The following is a 25,167-nucleotide window of genomic DNA, read 5'->3' on the forward strand; positions in this document are numbered from 1 at the left end:
TTTACCTACTTTTACAATGTTTAAAATTTCAAATAACCTGACATTATTCACATCATTCATATTCATTTTTCACTCAGGACAAATAGAGTAAAAAAGAAGACTGATGCTTCCACCTGCCTAATTTATGGCCCTCTTGTGAGACCCAGGTGGGTTCCAATGTGGCTTGCAGCTGTGCGAAAATTGTAGGCAGGTTAAAGCAACTTAAAAAGTTAAATTTACCACACCAGTATGTGGAGGGACATTTGCTGAGCCCCTGGCTGATTTGGCCCAGCTCTGAGATCTGCTGACTTCTTGATTTGTGGTAGAAAGTTGAAATAGCAAAACATTTGTTTAAATGCTGCTTCAGTATTCAGTAGTACATTTTTTGCTTGTTCACTTGCCAAAGAAACCATTGAGCCAGGGACCTTTTGTTTGCATTTTTTTCTCATTCTTCTCATATTTCTACTCGCAGTAAAATAGCAAGAGCAAAATGGCAAACCCACACAACCTATTGTAAACGTGAAGTCTTATTTGATGAAACATTTGAATGAGTAATCTATTATCTAATGATATCAGTACTGGTGGAGGAGGATATGCGTACATGTGGGAGGTTTGCCCAAAGGAAAATCTGATAAAAAGTCGGACATAAATCGTGAGTCTGGTGTTGGAAATTTTGACATGGAGCAGAAATTAGTAATAGGAATTTTAATTTGTTCTTACACTCACATAAGGTCAAAAATTGGAACATTTTTACAGTTATTTTTCCAGGGCCTAATAAATATTAACTTGAGCTGAAAAACAATTTGTTGTCAATGTGTCCACTTGTTAATTTCTAATGTTTTTAACTTGATTAAAACTTCCAATTACTTCAAATACAACATTTTATACATTTTCCTTCTTGTAAGATAATGCTGACATTACCTCATAGCTTTGCCAAACCATCCTTTGACAAAGAGCCTTGGTGAGGTAGAAAATTAAAAGATTTTGGGCATAGATTTAGTTTGAATATGAGGTGACACCTTTAACACCAGACCGGATCTCCTAGCCAGGAAATTTTGAGCATCAGAGACTTTAATGACTTTTAGCGCACCAGTTTCTGCATTAGTTTTTAGTAGAAAAGTCAAAAGCAGGCTCCACAGTTTGACGTGTACTGGAATATAACACACTAAAGCCTTCAGTCAGTCTGTATCACTTCCAAATGTTAATTAACCTCAGATTTTCAAGACAAGTATAGATATGATTTAATCTACTGTTCTCCTCCGTGTGAGTCAGAGTGGGACAAGTCAGTTCAGTTCCCTCTGACTGATATCAGGCTGCTTTGTTTAAAACTTTCCACACAATTATAAAAAAAACCCTCATATATTCATCTTTTCGTGATGTTTAGGAACCATGCATATAAGTGACTAGGCAACTTTTCTGAAGAGTATCTAGAAAATTAGCATTTCAAAACTAAAATAAATTGCTTGTTTTTGCAACAGTTGGAGAAAAAAACATATTATCTGACCACCTTCTCTTGTTTCAATCATGTTTATCAACCTGCCAGCATGTACTCGCATCTACCAGAGGAGAAATCTGTGTTTTTATTATCTCATAATTGATATTTTGGGAACATGCTTCTTTTGTGTTTTTATTAAAGCATTAAAGGCATTTGTGTTTAATTCTTGTGGGAAGGACTTTTCCCCTGTGTCATCCTGTGAACTCAACACCTGTGCATCAAACAACGTTGATGGAATAAAAGTATCCTTCCTCTCTCGCAGGCAGAGCGACGGGCCTACCGAGAGGCAGAGATAAACATGATGGATGACCTCTCAGAAGCTGACTTTCAGAAAGAGGAGGAGCCCGCCAGCCCTGCCCCTCCCCCTTCACAACAACACACAGACCCTGCCTCTCCGACGGTCGCTGTGACACCCGAGCCGGTCGCCAGGGGAGAACAGGCCACGCCCAGTGAGATTGAATACCAGGTGAGAGATTCTGGCTGTCATTTTTGGTCCAACCCCATACATCCTCCGGGCTCGAGGCTCAGATTCACGCTCGCTGAATCAACTTGTATTTCTTACTTCAGACTTCACCAGATGCACTGCAGTGTATTTTAGAAAAGCCCAAAAGGTGGATCTAATAATACTCTGTTGCAGACCAGACACCACTAGTGTGTCACTCCTTTTATGCTTCTTTGAGGTCCAGATGAAGGGTGCATGCAGAGTTGGTCCATTGTAATAAAAAGCCTTGTGCTTGTTTGATGACAGTGAACACTAGCAGCCTTTTGGGCATAAAACTATAACATGCTTATTACTGAGCACTTAAAGAACCTTTACTACATTCAACCATGTACTAAAGATGCTTTCACCCAGTCACACTCATTCCTACAGCTTTTTTTCTATGACTTAAACCTCTTTTTCCCTCCATACAACAAGCCTGGTCCCACCTTCACACTCTGTGAATTTCTGACGCCTTTTTTTGGAGGGCTTTAAAATTGAGTTAAACTTCAGACAGTAGGTCTGAAAATCACATATGATATGTGTTACAAATGTATATTTAAATGCTGTAGTGAGATTTTTTTCAATTACAGAGCATAGTAACACTAAAGTGTCAGTGTTCTTCCTTTGTTTTAGAGGCAGAGATAATTAGGGGTATAATTCTGTGGCAGTGACACATGCATGTATCAACAGCTGTCTGCATTTGTTCACTGATTAGTTCACTGTGTAGTGAATAATTTACAGTGGGTAGTAAGTGATTGAGTGGTCAGTTTAAAACATCTGAGTTTGTTCTTCAATTTAAGAGCCGGAGCTCACAGAATAAATCTCACCAAAACTTTAATTTCAAACTTTAATTTTATTCTCTCACCTTTTAAACCAGCATGATCGGAATTACTTAAAATGATAAAACAGTATTGAACATCTCCATTTTCATGAAAACTTGGGATGCTAAATTCATTTAGGACGACCATGTACAATATGTGATGTTGATATAGTTGAAAGCTCCGGGAGTGTCACTGTGACTCATCTCCGGTCTGGCTGGGAACATTTGTTGCTTCTCCTCCTCCCTCTCTGTCATTTTCTGTCATCAGTTTACTGGTGATGTGAAATAATAGTGTTTATTTTGAATGGCTCTGCTTCAGAGTATCCATTCTCTGAAAGCCACAATTTAAACAGTGTTAATTATATCAAAGCACATATATTTTATATTAAATGTTGTCAATCATCAGGTTCTTTCGATTGGATGAAAAGTCAAGCTGAGAACTGGTTTTCTCAGTTGTTGAAAACAAAGTGTGGCTTATGGATGATATCTGGTGGTGTTAACAAAGGTGTGCCACAGGGTTTTATTCTAGGACCACTTTTATTCACATTTAACAATTAGCTTAGGAGTAAAGGTCAGAAACAGTAAAATTCACCTGTACACGGTCAATGCTATTTTACACACAACAGCGCCCTCTGATGACAGGCACGCCATAACATGCATGTTAGTTTAAATGTGTACATGTATATGCATATGTATATCTATATCTATATAAGATAAGATAAGATAAGATAAGATAAGATAAGATAAGATAAGATAGAACTTTATTAATCCCTCGGGTGGGTTCCTCTGGGAAATTCGATTTCCAAAAAGCACAGCACCGACAGAAGTTACAGTTACAGAATATTATATATATATATATATATATATATATATATATATATATATATATATATATATATATATATATATACACACACACACATACACACACATATATAAATACAGAGACAAATATAAATAAAATATACGAAGGGGATAAATAGAATAAATAGGAATAAAAATAAAAATACAAGTGAATTGCACATTTCAAGTATTGAGGTCTATTGCACCATTGACTATTTACAAAAAGTATTGCACAAGGTATTGTACAGTGAGGTGAAGAGGCACGACAGCTTAGTTGTTCCCCCCTCCTTTGTCCTCCTGTTTCTCCTCCCTCTCCCCTCCAGAGAGGAGTTAAACAGTCTGATGGCGTGTGGGACAAAGGAGTTTTTAAGTCTGTTAGTTCTTGTCTTGGGGAGAAGCAACCTGTCACTGAACAGACTCTCCTGGTTGTTAATGGCCGTGTGCAGAGGATGCCCAGCATTGTTCATAATGTCCAGCAGCTTTTTTAGTGTCCTTTTCTCTGCCACTGTCACCAGAGTGTCCAGCTTCATGCCGACCACAGAGCTAGCCTTCCTGATCAGCTGTGCAAAGAAGGACTCCTGCATATGTATATGACTCATACATATGTATGTGTATATATATATATATATATTTCTATATATATATATATTTCTATATATATTTCTATATATATATCTATATATATATATATATTAGGGGTGCAACGATACACAAAATTCACGGTTCGGTTCGGTTCGATACTTTGGTGTCACGGTTCGATATTTTTTCGATACAAAAAAATGTTCATGCCTTTTTAATTTGTCATTTATTAAAATTATAAATATATATTTTAACTCAAAAGTACAGTTTTTAAATTTAACCCTAACCCTTGTGTGTGTTTTTTATTTTGACAGCAAATGCGCGCCTGCGGACCACTTATGTGCACCCCTGGTTATATAGCTCATCATATTGCAGCCACAGAAATTCTTTTGTCCATGAAACCATAAAGCTGCACTTTCTTTTTGCCTTATAGTCTGAGTTGTCATAACTTTTCCGTTTTGTGTTAAGCTTTTCTTTGGCTGTCACTTCTTCACCCTGACCTGTCTTATTTGGCTCAGCAGAACTGAAATATATATCCTGCTGCTTTTACACACGCAGAGCAAATTATCATCACTCACCAATCAGTGCTGTCGCTCTCTATACACAGTTCGCGCGATTGCAAAGTGACAGCAAAAAAACAAGCGCAAATTCAAACGCGATTTCAATATGTCACATATTGACAGTGGCTCACCGATGCCAATGACATAATTACCCAGCTACATTTCCGAAAGAATGCAAAAGCATTGACATATATTTTTCCTTCCTACGATAGCCCGACGGGCAGGGAAGAAATAGATTTTGGTAGCCCGACTGGAAAAATCGCTAGCCCCGGGACGTCGGACTAGCGATATTGCGAGCCCTGTATCTGATTGAGGAATCACTCATCTTTGGAAAAGAGAGTTTATTACAGAGAAATGGCTCTTTCCAAAATAAAAGCTATACTATACGCTTCTTCTGGGCTATATTCTCAGCAGCATATTAAACATATCAGGTCCCCATAAGGAGAATCATGTGCTAACGGCTGTCTAAATGACTCGGGTAAAGTTTGTAGCATGCGTGCTTGTTGTTTTTGTCTGCTTCCACTTATCTTTGCACTAGGATGATGTCGGCGTAAATGTGCAGTCATATTCGTTGTGTTCCCACTAGTGCTTTCAGGTTAATCTCGTTGAAATGACGTTAACGCCACAACACGGCAAATCTCCGTTAACGAGTTACCCCTGATCGCCCCGTGCATGGGGCTGGACGGCCAACGCGTTAACGAGCTAACTGCGCTAACACACTAGTTCCCACCCATGTAATTGAGCATTGCGTGGCACATCCAACATACTGTTTTACTTTAGTCCATGACGCGCTTACCTTCAGGGTCATACGTCACATGAAAACCAAAATAATTCCAAACGCCAGATCTGAATGAGGGTGGGGGAGGTTCAATTTGCCATGTTGCATGGAGAGCTTAACTTCTGTCTCGCTAGCTTGCCCTGCGCTCTTCCTTCTGATGATGCTGTCTGTGTTGAGCGCTCAGTGGATCTGCGCTCGACAGTGCAGCCTAGGCGGAGTAGTCGAACGCAGATTCACTGAGCGCTCAACACAGACAGCATCGTCAGAAGGAAAGTTGATAAAATAAATTACCAATTTTGTATTGTTCGATACATATGCGTACCGAACCGAAAGCACTGTATCGAACGGTTCAATATCGATACGAATATCGTTGCACCCCTAATATATATAGTGATGACCAACTGAATATTTCTATTTGCACACCAATTTAAAGAGTGACAACTAAATACATATGTGCACACACATTTCTGGCTTGATGTAAGACTATGGTTCAAAAACCAATGTCATGAACTAAGTCTTATTTTATAGAAAGAATCCCAGTCAAGAAAACTGTCCAGTGAGTATTTTAGCTGTTACTAATTTAGACACATTCTTCTGCTTCTATTTTTAAACTCTATTGATGCAGTATAATATTTTAATTTCAGGTTCCTAACTGGGCATGGCTTTAAAACACAACTTCAAGATCAATATGAGGAAGTTTGGTGACAGTGAGAAGAGAAAAGTGTTTTATTTAAGTAGTTCTTGGCAAGCTTCCTGGGAATCTTACATTTCTTTGTTTAACTGTAGATCAATTTTACACTAGGCTCTATTTGGTCCTTGAAGATAATATTCTGCTAATACTGCAATCTGGAAACTGGCTTTTATGTACTGTGCTCTACAGAAGTGGAACAATCTGCAGAAGCTTGAAAAATTAGATACTAAGCTAATTCCTTTTAATCAATTCAAATCCGTTTTGACTGACAGAGACAAGTGCGGGTTGAGCATTGTTTTCTTTGAGTTGATGTTGATGTCCTTGACCTGTTTAGTTTCAATGTACTTGATAACTGTCTCTTGTTATTTATATACTGTTGTACATGAAATGATCCCATTTATGTTAAAACAATGAATACTGATTTTTTTAAACATCTTGAATAAATTCTATTTACTTCTGTAGACAGTTTTAGCAAGAACTAGCTAGTCATTTTTTAATAGGTTATAATCCAACAGCCAATCTTGTTGGTCTTATATGGATCCAATGAATGCAAAATCGGGCCACACTTTATACACAGAGGCCAAGTTGTAGTCATTTTGTGGCTATTTTATCAGTCATTGCTACACTGAAAAAAAGACTACAGAAGAAGCATGATTCAGTGCTTCAAGTTTTCTCAGCTTGTGATTGTTTTTGCTGACTTTACTCAGAGATAAGAGTTCAACAGCATGAAGGTTCTTGTTCACCTAATTACAATATTACTGTAAAATTGCTTCAGTGGAATGTGTTTCTATATTTAAAAAAAACACAGAAATTCTTGTTGAGAAATGAAATAAATTTTAGTGCCAGCGACATAAAACTTTGCCTATACAACATTCAGCTGCTCTTTTATTTCCTGCCGGAGATTGATCCACATATTTCATTTGACTGAGATTTTTACACCAGAAGAAACCTACCATTTCTCAGGCCTGCGACCAGCATTAATTGCACACTAGATTGTAACACTGCTGAATGAGGTTAGGGTTATGATCCCTCCCAGTCGCAAACCAGGGACCGCTCAGTTGTTAGATTAATGCACTAACCCCTAGACTCTTGATTCCTTAGATAAAATCACAGCAACTTAAATATACTTGAAAGTGTAGTATATAAAGAAAGTTTAGAACATGACAACTACCGTAAGCTCAGAACAAATGGAAGCTCAGTGACAGCTGCAGGTAATGTTTGAAGCACTAAAGGATTACAGTGATGACACATCTTCATCTGGCCCTGTGATCAATATTAAGAAGCACACTTTTCACAGAGTGCAGGTATTCTCTTTGTTTTCACATTTGGTGAGGCCAAGATGAGTTGGTCACTTGCATACTTGCGAGAGACTCCATCTCTGAGCGTGGACAAGTAAAAGACACCCCCCGCCCCCCATTTTCCAGAGGACTTGTGATTAGATGTTTTTGTGGGTGGGAGGATGGGGGGGGGGTTGTTTTTTGAGGTTGTTTTCCATCTCTGTAGGATATTTTTGCCCTTTTTTGTAGTTAGTTAGTTGAACTCTAAGACTTTGAAAAAGGAACAGAAAACAATTTCCCTCGTGGGATCAATACAGTATATCTTTCCATTAATATTAACACAACATCACACAGAAGCTCTTACCCAGGGGCCCAAGGAGTCAGGAAGCCCTGTTTAGTAATCTATATATGGCTGCAGCTCATGTTCTGTGAAACACTGATAAAATTGTTTGTATGTTGTAATTCTTTCCGCCCCCCCCCCCCCACCCCCCCACCCCCCAAAAAAATTATATTCTGTTTGATATTAAAAGGGTTTTAAAAAGCCTTTAATTTGATGAGTCTGTTGCTAAGATACTCATCATTCTTTTAAAACTAGAGGAAAGTTTACATTTTTAGTCCCTAAAGCAAAATGCTCTCTAAAAGAGCCCCTTGTAGATGCCTCATAGAAAGGAAACACAATTAAGTGCAATTTTCCTCCATTATATCTATTTTTCAGACTCTAATATTCAGTTTAGCAGCTATTTAATCAGTTAGAAATCAGTTGTTTTCTCTGTGTGTGCCAACAGGATGGTCGGGGCTTTGGCATCGGGACTCTGGTGTTTGGAAAGCTGCGAGGTTTCTCCTGGTGGCCCGGCCGGATTGTTTCCTGGTGGATGAGCGGCCGGAGTCGAGCTGCAGACGGCACTCGCTGGGTAATGTGGTTTGGTGATGGCAAATTCTCTGTGGTGAGTATCATTAGTGCTACGGCTAGACAGATCTGATGATGTAGTGCTGATGCTGATGTAGTGGTGGCTAAAAATAAAATGCACTCAAGAGAAAATGTACTAGAATTACAATTAAATTAAACTGTTGGTTAAATATAATATTATTTAAGAGCAACAGTTTTAAGGGAAATATCTATATATTAACTGGATCAGCTCTTCATCCTCTCAAGGATACTTGAAGGTGCATGGGAGTTTGCCCAACCAGTCTACATGTGTTTTCTGGGCTTGGAGAAGGCATTCGACCGTTTCCCTTGGGGTGTCCTGTGGGAGGTGCTCCGGGAGTATGGGGTGTCTGGCCCATCGCTACGGGCCATTCAGTCCTTATACGACCGTTGCAAGAGCTTGGTCTGCATAGCCGGCAATAAGTCGGACTCGTTCCAGGGCTGCCCTTTGTCACAGGTTCTGTTCATAATTTTATGGACAGGATTTCTAGGCGCAGCCAAGTGGCGGAAGGCTTTCAATTCGGAGGTCTCAGGATCTCATCTCTGCTTTTCACAGATGATGTGGGTCTGTTGGCTTCATCGGGTTATTGCCTCCAGCTCGCCTTGGAACGGTTCGCAGCTGAGTGTGAAACGGTGGGAATGAGAATTAGCACCTCCAAATCTGAGGCCATGGTCCTCAGCCGGAAAAGGGTAGAGTGCCCACTCCGGTTCAGGGACGAGTTCCTGCCCCAAGTGGAGGAGTTCAAGTATCTCGGGGTCTTGCTCGCGAGTGACGGGAGAAGTTGGGAGCGGGAGATCGACAGACGGATTGGTGTTCCGCCGTGGTGAAGAGAGAGCTGAGTGTAAAAGCGAAGCTCTCAATTTACTGGTTGATCTACGTCCCTACCCTCACCTATGGCCACGAGCTGTGGGTAGTGACCCAAAGAACAAGATCGCAGATACAAGCAGTAGAAATGGGCTTCCTCCAAAGGGTGGCTGGCCTCTACCTTAGAGATAGGGTGAGAAGTTTGGCCATTCGGGAAGTGCTCAGAGTAGAGCCGCTGCTCCTTCACATCGAAAGGAGCCAGTTGAGGTGGTTCGGGCATCTGACAAGGATGCCTCCTGGGCGCCTCCTGCCTGGGGCAGACCCAGGACACACTGGAGAGATTATATCTCTCGGCTGGCCTGGGAATGCCTTGGTGTTCCCCCAGACAAGCTGGAGGAGGTGGCTGGGGAGAGGGAGGTCTGGGCCCAAGCAGAGAAGCCCAGACAAGCCCAGGCAAACAGCAGAAATAAAGTAATTCCTGAAGAATCCAGGGTTAAACCTGAAGTTACTGCATTGAGCCTCAAGTCCTGGTTCACCTTATCGGCCTCTGAAGGGGGGAGAAAGAGATGTGCAGCAAATGTAAACAAATAAAATTACAGATGATAACATATGGAGATATTGTCAGTCAATTAAAACTTTTGAAATATGATACTCAGCTATCGTCTGTGGTAGACTGCGTTGAAGCTACAGTTCCTTGGCTGAAATCTTTATGAATTTTTTCACAATTATTTGATAAAATTTGACATTTGGGAAAATATAATAATTTATTTTTTTGTGAATTTTGAACATTGAGAATTTAGTAAGCTAAGACCAAGTTTTTATGTCTAAAAGTCTAAAATCTTCTCTAAAAGAATAGAGATTTCAAGGTATCTTCTTTTCTGATGATGATTTGTGGCTCTCCTCCTTCACTGTGTAGGTCTGTGTGGAGAAGTTGATGCCCCTGAGCGCTTTCTCATCTGCCTTCCACCAGCCAACCTACAACAAACAGTCCATGTACCGGAAAGCCATCTTCGAGGCTCTGCGGGTAACAAACCCACTATTTAATCTCTGCTCTGAGTGTGTAGATGGTTGATGTTGATGTTAATAGGCTTGGAAACTATAAATCTCTCAGGATGAAATCAAACACCAAAAAAGCCAAAAAATATGAATGTGCTGGTCTAAGAGTCATTCCTCTCTTGTGCGCTCAGCCTGGTTGGCTATTTTGCATTTGTGGAGGTGGTGTTCTCATCTTGATCTGCCCACAATTTAAAAGTGGTAACATGTGGGTAACAGCAGTCCAATCTATAATTTTGTGTGGGGTTCGTTTTTGGTGAAAAAGTGAGAGAGAGAGAAGCTTCAGTGGCACCCACTGTGTCTCGTATGCTACAACCACATTAGTGTTTTAACTTGCCATAGGAGCCACATGAAAAACTGTTTTCCATCACTGCCATCACTTCTATTTCCAATTAATGATACGGAAACTTTGGTATATACATAAGTTCGACTGCTTGTGTATGTTATGTTTAGGTGGCCAGCGTCCGGGCGGGGAGGCCAGTTCCTTCCTGTGATGGCAGTGATGATGCAGAGGGGGTGGATCTTCAGACCAGAGAGATGATAGAGTGGGCCATGACCGGCTTCCTGCCCGCTGGTCCACAATCATTGGACCCTCCAGAGGGTATGTCATCTTCTCTCACACAAACACCACCTCCATCATTGTTAACTGGGCACATCAAATTACCTGTTTACAACTGTAGGAGGCACACTATGTGCTGTGTACTGTAAATGCACAGTACACAGCACATGTAAATGCAATTTAGAAATTACTCTTGCCTGAAAATCCCCAGAAGACAACTAAACATCTAACTGAATAAGAACACTCTGAGAGAGGTAGGCGTATCATTGTCAGTCTACAGTAAAGCGACACCTTGATGAATGGAGATACATGGGATTTACAAAAAAGCACAGGCCACTGGTTACACCCAGGAACAAGAAGAATAGATTAGACTTTGTAGAAACATTAAAATACAAGTATCTCGACAAATGAAACCAAGGTTAAATTGCACCAGAATGACTGGGAAGAGAAAAGTATGGAGAAGGACAGAAACGGCTCATGAGCCGAAGCATAACATATCACCTGTCAAACATGGTAGAGGCAGTGTTACAGTATGGGTGGCCAGTTGAACCAGGTCATGTTTATAGATCCCAGTATCTATACCAGAGACATTAAACTCATTTTAATTCAGTTAACTCAGTTTGAGCTTAATTTGATCTTCTTGCTTTAATAAATGTAAATGAGTGTACTCTGAAAACGTTCACATTCGGGGTCTGCTGTCATTCAGTGAACATTACAGTTTAATCGTGAGGGTGGAGAAAAGCACAAAACCTTGCGATGTAGAGTTATTGTAAGCAAAATAATAATAATAGTATTGTAATATTAATAGTATTATTTTAGCTCTGTGCCCATTTTGTAAGGCTGTAAAGCTGGCATCAAAATAAAGGAAATAGCAAGATATTTTATTGAAAAAAGTGGAGAAATGACAGATTTCAGGGCCATTTTTACTCATGTTTCACATCTTTGGTATAACGTTTTTTATTTTGCAGTCTTGACCATGACATTCACAGCACTGCACATGTAAAGCATTTAGCTACAAGGATATCAAAGACAGCTGTATAAGTTGTTGGCTGTGATAAGCAACTGTACACTGCTGGAGCTTCCACACACGGATTTAGCCTTGGATAAGAAAACAATTAGTGAAAAAAGTGTCTGGATCCATGTATGCCTCTGACTATAGTCCAAAGCTGAGTTTGTGTTCAGCCACAGTGTAAAATAAAAATCAGCAGTTTTCCAGAGGGTCACACACTGGATAACTGAATCAAAATAAGGTTAAAAGTTCTAAAGAAAGTCCACTTTAATTCTATATAAACATTTAAATTAGTGTTCATCTTGCACCACAGTTGTGTCATACGCACCGCTGCATTGATTAGTAATACAACACACTGGAGTTCAATAGCAGTAAAGACCTAGTGCAGTGATTAACCTTGATATTGGTCAGCATAATGCCGCACAGTCGTTTTTTTTCTTTCGTAGGATGCTACAGGCAACCATTTTTTTCCATCTGTGTGATAGAGAAACTATCTAACCAAAAATGTGGTTTATTTACATGCTACTCTGCTTATATGCAGCTGCTGATAACTTGAGGTTCACTGTAATAAAAGTGTCTGAAATTGGAATCTTTGCAGTTTTAATTTACCTGCCTGGCTGATTCTGTCTCTTTAGTTTATGTGTATGATAAAGATATCATTATCATCAGTTTACTCCAATTATGACATATTCATTCAGTCCCTTCTGTCTGTTTAACAACCAAAGTGAAAGTCATCTTTTATATGTTATATGGATCTCTCCAGCTCTCTTCCACTTGTTAGATTTCAGTCGCTGCACCACTGGCAGAAAAACAAGACAAATGAGCTCATTATTAATGTATTAATTATTCTGTTAAGGAGGGTTTTTTCCAGCTCTCATGGGGTTTCCTATCCACGTAAGGCATATTGGTTTGGCAGGGTGTCTGTCTTATCTGATTCCACAGATGTTTATATCTTTTTCTGCTGTTTTTTTTTTTTCTTTGTGGGGGGGGGGGCATTTGGGTAACCAAATGTGTTTTTGCTTTAGTAAATGAAGTCTTACTTAAAGAATCAGGTGAAACTGTTAAACTTCTGTTTTTGTTTTACAGCCTTTGTGATTTTCCTTTGGGAAAAGTTACAAATTATTTGTATGTAGAAAAGACCCGTATCCTAAAAAGAATATTTACTGCAACAATTTCTATCTAAACCATAGAAATTGTCATTACTGACAGGAAAAGTGGGGCTGAAAGCAAAAACATTTATCAGTTATCAAAAGTACGCTCCATAAAGCTGTATGGATCTCTCTCAGTACAAACATTGCCCTGCTTTAGTTCATTTAATGTGTCCATGTGTTAACTTCATGCCCCTATCTCTACAGAGGAACAAAATCCATATAAGGAAGTGTACCCAGAGATGTGGGGGGAGCCTGAGGCTGCGTACACACCTCCACCTGCAAAGAAACCACGCAAAAACACGCAAGAAAAAGCAAAGATCAGAGAGGTGATCGACGAAGGGACCAGAGGTAAAAATGCAAAAAAAAAAAATTGAAATAAATAAAAAAAAAACTTTCTTTTTATTTTGTCCATTTAGCATGTAAAATGAAAACACAGATTGTTGTTTAATATTCCGCTTTCTTTTAAACCCACACTAGGCTGATAATATCATACCTTCTATTAAACTTGTATTGTTGTTATCGTTTATATGTATTTGAACTAACTTGTGTTTTGTTTTCCAGAGAGACTTATATTTGAGATCAAAAAGAAGACCAGGAATATAGAAGGTAAAAGCATCTCCAGTTGTTTAACCGTCATTCATATTTAAACCAAAGAAGGGATACTTTATTTTCTTTCTAGTATTTCTTTTGTCTTAGCTTTGGTTAACCTTGGATCCAGAAGATTCAAAGTTGAGTAATAACATGACACAAAATATTAATAAAGGATTAACAAAGATTGACACAATCCTTTAAAAATGCTTTATCTCCTTAAACCGGCATTTGGTTCGTAGTTGTCTCTCAAATTCATCTAATAAAAAAGAATAAAGGACTATTATTAAGCTTTCGCTTGTTAAGCATAAGCTGTAAAATAAATCAGTTTTACTAGATCTGTATAACCTGCCTTCAATTGGACCAGCCAACGACTGCATATCACTCCTACTTTTTCTGCTCTTTCCTGTAAAATTTAGAGTTCATTTTATTTATTAATTTTAATCACACAAACCCTATACGGCCCCAGATTGTCTTAGCATAGCAGATGTACTGAGACCTTATTCCAGCAGTCTGTCTCGTTATCTGATTCAGGCCTTTTAACTGTCCCTACATTTTAGACAAATAGCTGATGTGTTTACTGTCTACAAAATGTCAAAGTACATATAAACAGACACTTAAACAAACTAACAAATGCTGTAGATTTAGTTTGTCTGTATTTTCTCTCTGTTTTTGTTCAGATATCTGCATCTCCTGTGGAAGCCTCAATGTCTCCCTGGAGCATCCTCTGTTTGTAGGAGCAATGTGCCAGGGCTGCAAGGTGAGAATCCCTCTTCTTATTATTTATTATTTATTATATATTATTTTCTTAATTGCTTATCCAGCCTAAGGTCACAGAGGGGCTGTAGTCTATCCAAACTGTACAGGCGCCGTGCACTCAGACAACCGTTCGCACCCACGTGTACAGCCAATTTAGAATCACCAATTAACCTAACAAGCATGTCTCTGGACTGTGAGCGGAGGCCAAAGCACAGGTTGGTCATGAAAGGTTAAACATGAAAGGTTTCTCAGTGTGGTCAAATCTGACTGTCCCATAGGTGGATGAAGGAGTTAGTTTGTGAAATTAGTTTGACTATATTCATACATTTTTCAGCATCACAAGTTTTCCCAATAATGCTACGTACAATTGCACTGCTGTAGCTTTTACTGCAGAGCTTTATTCAGTGGTGTTGAGCTACAGCTTTAAAGGTCTCATATATAAAACATAATGCTTTAACTCTATATAACACTTATAAAACAAACAAACTATGAATATTTGGCACTTCCATGTGATTTTAAACTGAACTTACTACTGAGTTCAAGTAATCAGGTAGCATGTGATTGGTCAAAAGAACTCACACGATGTGAGCATAAACAGACCCCAGACAGCCCCAGAATACCCCAAATCTCAGCTGTTATGCTCAGATTCTGCATGTTCAACATGAAGGTTCCTGTGTGTACAGTTCTCCAAGGCTGCAACTAATCACTCTTATTATTATTAACTGAGTATTTTTGCCTGTCAACATGCAAAAGTGAATGAAAAAACAATCCAGACCACAAAGATATTAAGAACAATACTAAATAATACAAAGAGTCTCAAATTCTCACATTTGGGAAGCTGGAACCAGAAAATGTTTTTCCATGATAAATTTCTTCCAGCAACAAATATCTCACCCAGTATGTGTGGAAGCTGCATTTCCCCAGGGGAAAAATCCAAGCAGCTAGCTGTTTTGGAAGCAGTGACAATATTATTGGAACATCGGTTACATATTGGTAATCTGTTGTAGTTCACAGGCATGTAAAAATAAACTCAATGAACAGAAGGAGAAACAAAAAAAAACTTGTGTTTTGCTCCTCGGCAGAACTCGTTCCTGGAGTGCGCCTACCAGTATGACGATGATGGCTACCAGTCCTACTGCACCATCTGCTGTGGAGGCAGGGAAGTGCTCATGTGTGGCAACAACAACTGCTGTAGGTCAGTATCAGGGGTTTGCAAACAGCAGCTTCTTTCAACACATTCAGGTCCTGCTAAGGTTTTCAATTTCACATGTACAGGAACAGTTTACACCTAAATGTCCAAACGTGATAAATCACTTTCTTTATTGGCACAAAGCTCATGTGGATTTGTTTATTTCAAAAGAGAGTACACAGTTGATTTTGGCATCTCGGCTCTAATCCTTTCACTGCAAACAGAGCAGAGATCAGACATGAAAATAATGAGCTTCAGTCCAAAGTGGTTTTTTCAAAGAACTCTCTGCAGTCCTGTAAAAAGCCAGGTACACCTCAACACCTTCAGTAGTTTGTAGGTTCACCTTAAGTAGCAACAACTTGAAGTATTTGTTTTCTGTATGACTTAATGAGATCCTCATATCCTAGTAAAGGAATTTTGGTTCACTGTTCCTTACAATGTTATTCACGTTCACTGAAGTTTCAGCCATTCTGTTGTAGAGCTGCAAGAATGGGCAAGGATTTCAGTCTCTAGATGTGCAAAGCTGGTAGAGACATACCCTAAAAGACTGGCAGCTATAATTGCAGCAGGTTTGGGGTGTTTATGCTGATATGCTAAATTGAGTGTTGTGCATTATGGCCAGTTATCTCCACTTTGGTCTTGAATGTCCAAAGGACTTTGTTCCAGAAGTCTGTTGTTTCTTCAGATTTAATTTGTAAACCTAAGCCATGCTGCCATGTTCTTTTTAGAGAAAAGAGGCTTTTTCCCAGCAACCCTTACAAACAGGTCATACTTTTTCAGTCTTCTTCTAATTGCACTGTCAGTAGAGTTCGAGACGAAGCCTACGAGTCTTTTTTATTTTTGGAATTTCTCTGAGACTTGCACTGTTCAAAGGCTGAACTTTATTTGTTACTTGACAAAGACATGTTAGTGAGTGGATAAATAGACATGCGACATGATGAATTGCTGTGTGTGCGTTTAGGTGTTTTTGTGTGGAGTGCGTGGATCTCCTGGTCGGGGCTGGCTCGGCAGCGGCAGCCATCAAAGAAGACCCCTGGAACTGCTACATGTGTGGACCCCGCAACACCTACGGCCTACTGCGACGGCGGGATGACTGGCCCTGCAGACTACAGCATTTCTTTGCCAACAACCACGAGCAGGAATTTGTAAGTTTGAATGCTCTCTTCCTACAAAACAATTTCCCTTACTTGTTGGGCTTGAATTGCCTTGTTGGTTGTTAAGAGTGTCAGAGGTGATAAATTAGTAATCTTTTATTATCACATGTTGTAATTGATTTGTGTGGATTGTTAAAGAGCAAAAAAGTTTGTCCAGATCTGTTTTTAACACTGTTTTCATAATGTAGGAGAGTCCTTCTAGAAAAAAGTGGCGCCATATTTGATGAATGAAGAGAGATCCATATAGATATAATACATGCATACAGACAGTCAAACACATGGGTCTTTCACTCCTGCATACACACTCCTATACAGACATATCAGAAGAACAAAAGGCCAAAAATAATGGGTGAAAGATTAAGCAAAAGCTAACCTAGAGAACTTAGCTTTTAGTGATTGTTTAAAACAAACCAGTGATTTGGCTGACCTGATAGGCCGAGGAAGGCTGTTCTAACATTTGGTAGCTACAACCTCAAAAGCATGATTGCCTCTTTTTTTAAAATAAAAGTGTGGAACAGTTAGGAGATGCTCGTGCTTCTTGTAGCTCGCTGCAGAATCTCAAATCTGCTTTGGATCACAGACCTGTTGTAGAAGCCAGATTTATTTCTGTTTCACTTTACTGACCGGCTGCCAGACATCTGTTTCGAGAATTCCTGACACTTGGTGCTACACAGCTTCAAGTCCAAAAATTTTCCTCCAAATCAGCTCTATCCTGTCCAGATGCTGCTCTTCATGTGATGTCATATCATATCACATGATACGCCATTCATATGCGATGCCTATAGTTTCTTCCAGATCTCGAGTGTCAAAGTTCCCTTTAACTGCCATCTGTCACAAGGTGGAAACACCAGGCAGGAAGCACTTTGATATCTTGCTTTTGTTCTGCGTTACCATGAAGGCTGAAGGACCAGAGAATTTATCAACTGTGAAAGTCTTAATGAAGATTAAAGACCTCCATCATAACATCTAACACGTTAATGAAGTCCTGGTTGTTTCAGAAGTAAGGGGATTCCCAGATATTTACACATGCCAGTGTGAGAAACCAAAAGCAGACATATTTTCTTACTTTCACTTTACTTTACTTGTAGATAATATGACTGTAGATATACCTTCTTATGTGCTGTGATTACAATTTGCAAGTTTAATAATTAGCCACATCACGACCGAGGATCAACAGGTAGGAAAGAATTACCACACATAACTAATGCAGCGAGTTCATCAGTTATAAGCCACGAGCAAGTAAAACAATAAATAAAGCAACCAAAGTTCCAGCGAACCGAATGACCCGGTGGAAGAGAGAGGCTGCGAGCTCGAGCCCTCATTTATAGACGAGCAATAAATCTGTTCCCATATCCAAACAACAACACGAAGAGGGCGTCTGTGATTCCCGCCAGTTAACAGATGTTTAAACATTTACAGGTGTCTCACCTCATTACCATCCGCCCAGATCATTACCAGGTAAAGCACATTAAAGCCTCCTCCAGGTTAAGGGGTAGAGGGGGTGCCTCAGAATTCCTGTCAGGATTCATTAACCTGCAGTTCAACAGCAATTTATGGATCAACGCTAGCCATCATAACCACAATACTAATGAAAAACTAATTAAGGCTGCATAAATACAGAGTCTGGAGAATAATACTCGTTTTCAAATGTTTGTAGCTCAAGTTTCATTCTTTCAGTCCCTACCATAGCCCATTTTTAAAAATGCAGTTTGAGAATAGCTGTTATGAAGCATGGGGGGGCTATGACACCGAAGTGTCACTGTGTAAGTGGTAACATCAAATTCAGATGGCTCATTAAGCTGCTTTTATATTGTATTAATAAACATCCTGCTCTTCGGTACTGTATTACTTCTTACAGCAGCCTGTGAATATCAGACATCTTATTTAAGCTCACATTGCATGCTGTAAGTCAATGGATTGTGCTAAATTTAATGTATCTGCCACTTTACATCTTATCTCTTGTCATAACCTTTATAGAACTTTGAAGTGTGAATCATTACAGTTAGCTGGAAACATAATTATCTGGAGATCAGTGTGGGTTACGCTCCAGGGCTCGTCAGCTCTCAATTATCCACGAAGGTTAATGCACATCAAAACAGATCATGTTCACCTTTACTATTGATATTCTCTCCTTCTTCTTCTTCTTGACTTTTTTCTTTAGTAAAGAGCAGATCATTATCAGGAGAAGCTCCCTGCCTTTGCGTACTGTAGAGTTTGATATCTCATTTGATCTCCTCTTCCTCTTAACCCTCTCTCAGGAGCCGGCCAAGTTGTATCCCCCAGTTGCAGCAGAGAAGAGGCAACCAATCAGAGTCCTCTCTTTATTCGATGGCATTGCCACAGGTGTGTAAGTGCTGAGCGGCAATTAACCACTATTCTCATCATCAATAAATTATTGATTAACAGGTTAATATGATCCTTTATCCTTACGACTTGTGCCATCATAATCGGGGTGTGTTGCTTTAAATAAGAAACAAAAAGAAATATAAAGATATCCTGTCACATCCTTATTCTACGCAGTTTAAGTCGCAGAAAAAAAGTTTGGTGCAGCTCACGATATTCTCAGATTAAAATCTCTTCTTCATTGAAGAGCTTGCCATTGAAAATGAAATAAAAAATAATACAGATACACATAAAACAAAAATAAAGCAAGTGAATTTAATGGTAAATGAGAAAAGTGGTTAAGTGGAAGTATAAAACAGAAATGTGAAGACAAAGTAAGATTTACTTCATCCATCCCAAAGTTGTCAAAGCAGTTAAAAATGAACACGACAAACATGAACAGCTGGTATTGGCTCAGCCTGGCGTTCTGACTGTGCGGGTTTAAGTATTTGTTATAAATGCTGTATGTTATAAATGTTGTTTCACCACATTCTGTTAGAAGCTTTGAGTATTTTGGAAGGATTTATATCTATTTTAAAAGATAAACATTTATAATAAGATTCAAGATTGTTTATTTTTCACATGCATAGTTATACAAGTACAAGACGCTAATATATACAAAGAGGACATTATGTGCATGCAGTAAGTGAGTGAGTTATATAAATTATATAAATAAATTAAATAAATAAATCTGAGAACGTACATTGTGTGAGTGGGGTGTTAAAGTGTCTTGTGCCGTAGTGAAGCCAGAAGGATCAGGAATGATATGCGAATGTGGTAACAATGACTCCTGTGTCACTTGCTTCTCTTGAGCCTCTCTGTTTTTGCTCGGATGGCGCAGAGCCTTCTGCCTGATTGCAGAAGTCGGAACAGTTTGTTGCTGGGATGGGACGGGTCCTTCAATATCTGAGCTGCTCTGGACCAGCATCTACTGTTGTAAATGTCCTGAAGGGAGGCGAGAGCAGCCCTGCAGCAGCGTTCTGCTGTACGGATCACTCTCTGAAGACCTTTTTGGTCCTTAACAAAGCTCTTCCCATACCAGGATGCAATGTTCTGTGTGAGGATGCTCTCCACAGCACCTATATGGAAAGTCCTGACTTGAAAGTCCTCAGTTGTAAGGCAGTAGTTATGCATTAGGTAACAAAGCAATAAATAAATAAACAACTAAAAAGGTGCATAGTCTGCGCGGAGCAGTCAGGAAGGCGCCTGGACGTGGCCGCGCCATCTTAAAACCTAAACCCTTAAAGAGTTTTTAGCATGATGTTTGTGTGTCTGTCAGGTCTTCTGGTGCTGAAAGATTTGGGCATCCAGGTCGAAAAGTATGTTGCATCAGAAGTGTGTGAAGACTCCATCACTGTCGGCATGGTTCGACACGAGGGACGCATCATGTACGTGGGAGACGTACGCACCGTAACTCGCAAACATGTAAGAGAAATCATTATTGCTCCTCAAAACCACAACGTAACCAGAAAAATTTCCTCACATTATGTTAAAGGCAGTAATCTTTAACGTGCTGTGTTTCCACCGACAGATCGATAAATGGGGACCATTTGACCTGGTGATAGGAGGAAGCCCCTGCAACGACCTTTCCATAGTCAACCCTGCAAGGAAAGGACTTTATGGTAGGAAGCACTCGTATAATCATTTACTTGTTGCTCGTTGTGCTAAATGAAATAAGGAGGCTGAACTTTCCCTGTCTTCCTTCAGAGGGGACCGGCCGGTTGTTTTTTGAGTTTTACCGTCTGCTGCATGAGGCGCGGCCAAAACCCGGCGACGAGAGGCCGTTCTTCTGGCTGTTTGAGAACGTGGTCGCTATGGGAGTCAGTGACAAACGGGACATCTCCCGCTTTCTAGAGGTACGGCAAACAAACCCACAGCAGTTATTCTGTAAGTGAAATTTAAAAAAAGCCCCCCAACTACATCCCCACAGGACATTCTCAGTTGTGGTACAGAAGGTTGTTAGGATCCATTTATCCATCCATCCATTAGTTAGGTCAAAAGTAAGTCTTCAGGGCCGTGGTGCAGTATGACATAACATTCATATTCCTCTTCAGTGCAACCCAGTGATGATCGACGCCAAGGAGGTTTCTGCTGCCCACCGCGCTCGCTATTTCTGGGGAAACCTGCCCGGCATGTCCAGGTGATACAAACACACAAACACCACAGATTTGTTCACTTTATTTCAGTAAGGAGAGATCATTTGGAAGAACTGAACATGATTTATTGAGATACAGAATTCAATACAGTTGTCTGGCGATTAGTCTCCGATGACCCATCGTAGCAGAACAAAATCTCAGTAGTAGCAGGAATTAAGAGGACAGGACCCCCCAGAGTCTAGACACTGGTGGTGGTGAAGATGGAGGCTTGCACGGAGCTCTGAGTCACCAGGATGAGGCGGAGATGGGGAGGAGGTGGGTTGCACTAATGTGCATCTGAGAGGCAAAAAGACAGAAGTGTAGTGTGAAGGGTGATTGACTTGGAGAAGGTGTACAAGAAGATGATTGGATTAGAGCAATGATGTCAGTATTGAGTTTGAAAGCATAAGAAAACGAAAGCAATTAAAGAACAGACAGCAGCTGGACACCTGGGAAAGTCAGCTGCAGGGTGATTACGAGTTTTCCTTACTGAATTGAAAATGCAACTCTTCTTTAGGTTGTGCTTTTCTAAATACTGCAGGCCACTGACACCGATGGCAAACGACAAGCTGGACCTACAGGAGTGCCTGGAGCATGGCCGCACAGCCAAGGTATCCACTTGTGTGTATGTGTGTGTGTTTGTGTGAGAGAGTGTGTATTTGTGTGTCTGAATCACAGAAAGCTGCTGTTGAAAATGAGAGTAGGCTGTAGGATTAAAAGGGATGCGTGTGTTGGTTTGTTTGTTTGTGTCTGTCTGTGCGTGTTTGGTTCTGGATGCTAATTCCAGTTTGAGAAGTTGCGTACGATAACGACACGCTCCAACTCTGTGAAGCAGGGGAAAGACGAGCATTTCCCCGTCTACATGGACAACAAGGAGGACATACTGTGGTGCACCGAGATGGAAAGGTACAGGAGCCGCGTGTTTGTGTGTGTGTGTGTGGTTTTTTATTACCTCTTAACATCCAGCAGGTGACTGCAGACCTCTAAGGGTAACGGTTAGATTTCATTTTGACCATATGGGTCTTCTGTATTTACATTTAGGCTTACGTTAAAAAATGAAAAATCCATATATACATACCTGTACAGGTGGATGTTAAGAGGTTAATTGTTTTAAGCATGTTCTTGCATGAAAGTGAACTTGTTTGAATTATTAAAAGAAGCTATATCCTGTCAAATGGTCACATGGTGACATAGTAGGGTTGAGATTGTAATTCAAGCATGTTAGACCTGAGATCATGTACGTGTCTCGCCTCACCCTCAAACGGTCGCATCAAATGGCCGGCCCTCCCTGAGCTTAGTTCTGCTGGAGGTTTCTTCCTGTTAAAAGGGAGTTTTTCCTTCCCACTGTTGCCAAGTGCTTGCTTATAGGAAGTCATTTGATTGGTGGGGTTTTCTTTCTCTTATTGTAGCATCTTTGTCTTACAATACAAAGCTCAATATGAGATTAATTGGGCTAAAAACTTATGATGTAGTTGTGCCACGTGTTTAACTAACAAGATTTCCCATTTCATGAAATGAAATTGTGTCTCTGCTTTACTATTTGGTAATGAGGGAGAATTTCAATATATGTAAATTGTAAAATGAGAAGTGGGGTTCATATAAAAAGAGGGGTGATTACTAAATGAGACACAGGTGGAAGCGGTCAAATTCAAGGTAAATGAATAATTTGACCGTGTTTCAATGGAGGGAAAGAAACAAAAGCAGGAAGTAAAACATTAAAACAAAAAATAATCAAAGCAAATGAAAAGCAAACATTTAAGACACATAAACACTCACATGCACACACTGTAAAGGACTACTTCCTGAGATCCCTTTTAGACCACTGGCTGACCTTAGTCAAGACCACAACCATCATCCCTCTTCCCAAGAAAAGCCAAACCACCTGCCAAAATGACTATAGACCAGTTGCAATCCAATCATTGCAAAGTGCTTCAAGAGAGTGGTGCTGGCCTACATTCAGAGCAACATCACAGACACTCTGGATCCCCTGCAGTATGCCTACTGGCCCAATAGGTCCACATCAGACGCCATCGCTGCTGCCATTCACTATTTCCTCTCCCATCTGGGAAACAAATACTCATACATCAGGGTACTTTTTGTTGATTACAGCTCCTCCTTCAATACAGTCCCACACAAACTCACTCACAAGCTGGCAACACTCGGCCTGCGCCCCACCCTATATGACTAGCTACTGGACGTTTTGACTGGTAGGGCCCAGTCCGACGACACTGCAGTGATCGGTCGCATCACTGGAGGGGATGAAGCGGCTTACAGGAGAGAGGTGGCCAGTCTGGTGTCATGGTGTGAGGACAACAACCTCACCCTCAACACTGAAAAGACAAAATAGATGATAGTAGACACGAGGAAGAAGGGGAGGCATCACCAGCCGCAGTTTATCCGGGGCCTTGAAGTGGAGAGGGTGAGCAGCTTTAGATACCTGGGCGTCTACATCTCTGAGGATCTCACCTGGACACTGAACACCACACAGGTGGTCAAGAAGGCTCAGCAGCAGCTGTATTTCCTGAGGAGGCTGAGGAAATTTGGTATGTCGGCCAAGATCCTCAGCAAGTTCTACAGCTGCATTGTGGAGAGCACACTGACCAGCTGCATCACTGCAGCAAACGCCTGCAGAGAGTAATAACAGCTGCTGAGAAGATCATCAGGACTCTGCTGCCCTCTCTGCAGAGCATCTACCATCACAGAGTCCAGAGGAGAGCTGCCTCCATCCTCAAAGACCCCACACACCCCCAACACGGACTGTTCACACTTCTGCCGTCGGGACAAAGGTTTAGAAGTGTGAAATCCAGAACATCCCGACTCAACAACTCCTTCTTCCCCACTGCTGTCAGACTCTTGAACAGCTGAACTATTTTAACAGTAATAATTTTGCACATCAGGTCATCTTACATATTAAACCAGCATTAAGCTCAAAGCTCTTTTGCACACCAATCTATTTAACACTTCAGTTTTTGTCTCCATTTATTTATTTATACTATTTGCATTTTATCTGTTCCAATTTTATTTGCACATATTAACCAGCATCTGTGTGTGGACAGCAGAGAAAGAATTTCATTGCACAGAGAAATGCTTTTCTTTGTCCTCATGACAATAAACTTTTTGAATCTTTGAAAGACAAAAACTAACAAATATAACAAATTCAAATGAAAAAAAGAATCTTCTTTTAAGTTTAGGATCCTAAGTGATTTGAAATATTTCTTGGCTTTGCTTCACAGACCTTTTTCTATTTAAAGTCTGAAGTAATGATCTGTGTGGTCTGTTTCAGGGTGTTTGGTTTCCCCGTCCACTACACCGACGTGTCCAACATGAGTCGTCTGGCCAGACAAAGGCTTCTGGGGCGTTCGTGGAGCGTCCCTGTCATCAGGCACCTTTTTGCTCCTCTGAAGGAGTATTTTGCCTGCAACTAGTCACACACACCAACTCCCTCCCACGTACAGACACACACATATAAACAGAAACAGACACTGATAACCATACACAGTGTACAGTCAGTACATGAAGGTTGGCTGACGCAAAATGAAACAGATGACCGGACATAGACACACAAACACTCACATACACACTCTGTAAAGGACTGCTTCCTGAGATCCCTTGTAGACCACTGGCTGACCTTAGTCCCCTGGTGCTACCGTGCTACCACACACACATACACACACACACACACACACACACACACACACAGGTACAGTTTTCTGTCATACACAAACTTCCTGTCCGACCTTGAAACTGATGTCTTCTGGCTTTACTGTGTCGTATCAGCTGGAGTTCAAACCTCCAGGGGGCGCCAAACTAACACAGATGCCCTGCCTTTTTTCTGTCTTTAAGATCTCTATGAATACGTACAAACAGACCAATGAGTCCCGCAACACTTTACTGTATTCATGTGTTGTGAAAACAGAAAGACACACAAACACACGTAACATTCGTGGTGCTGGTC

General features: G+C 40.4%; 1 protein-coding gene across 11 annotated transcripts in view; it reads left to right on the plus strand.

Annotated features, from left to right (window-relative positions):
* The window catches only part of LOC113006752 (DNA (cytosine-5)-methyltransferase 3A-like), a 92,990-nt gene extending 68,138 nt beyond the window's left edge, over positions 1-24,852 (plus strand). For 4 of the 11 annotated variants that reach the window (XM_026142905.2, XM_026142914.2, XM_026142911.2 and 1 more), the window contains 17 exons: positions 1,737-1,940; positions 8,289-8,447; positions 10,150-10,257; positions 10,740-10,887; positions 13,210-13,353; positions 13,567-13,611; positions 14,274-14,353; positions 15,435-15,547; positions 16,503-16,686; positions 18,954-19,038; positions 20,357-20,502; positions 20,609-20,699; positions 20,785-20,933; positions 21,132-21,217; positions 21,730-21,823; positions 22,000-22,118; positions 24,496-24,852. In XM_026142905.2, coding sequence (XP_025998690.1) covers positions 1,737-1,940; positions 8,289-8,447; positions 10,150-10,257; positions 10,740-10,887; positions 13,210-13,353; positions 13,567-13,611; positions 14,274-14,353; positions 15,435-15,547; positions 16,503-16,686; positions 18,954-19,038; positions 20,357-20,502; positions 20,609-20,699; positions 20,785-20,933; positions 21,132-21,217; positions 21,730-21,823; positions 22,000-22,118; positions 24,496-24,637 — 2,097 coding nt within the window. In that variant the 3' untranslated portion in view covers positions 24,638-24,852. The remainder of the gene's footprint in view (positions 1-1,736; positions 1,941-8,288; positions 8,448-10,149; positions 10,258-10,739; positions 10,888-13,209; positions 13,354-13,566; positions 13,612-14,273; positions 14,354-15,434; positions 15,548-16,502; positions 16,687-18,953; positions 19,039-20,356; positions 20,503-20,608; positions 20,700-20,784; positions 20,934-21,131; positions 21,218-21,729; positions 21,824-21,999; positions 22,119-24,495) is intronic. The other 7 variants (XM_026142908.2, XM_080289530.1, XM_080289529.1 and 4 more) reach the window with 5 other exon arrangements.
* Positions 24,853-25,167: the final 315 nt, after the last annotated feature.

The sequence above is a fragment of the Astatotilapia calliptera genome, chromosome 15 (assembly GCF_964374335.1).
Source record: "Astatotilapia calliptera chromosome 15, fAstCal68.1, whole genome shotgun sequence".
Taxonomy (NCBI): Eukaryota; Metazoa; Chordata; class Actinopteri; order Cichliformes; family Cichlidae; genus Astatotilapia; species Astatotilapia calliptera.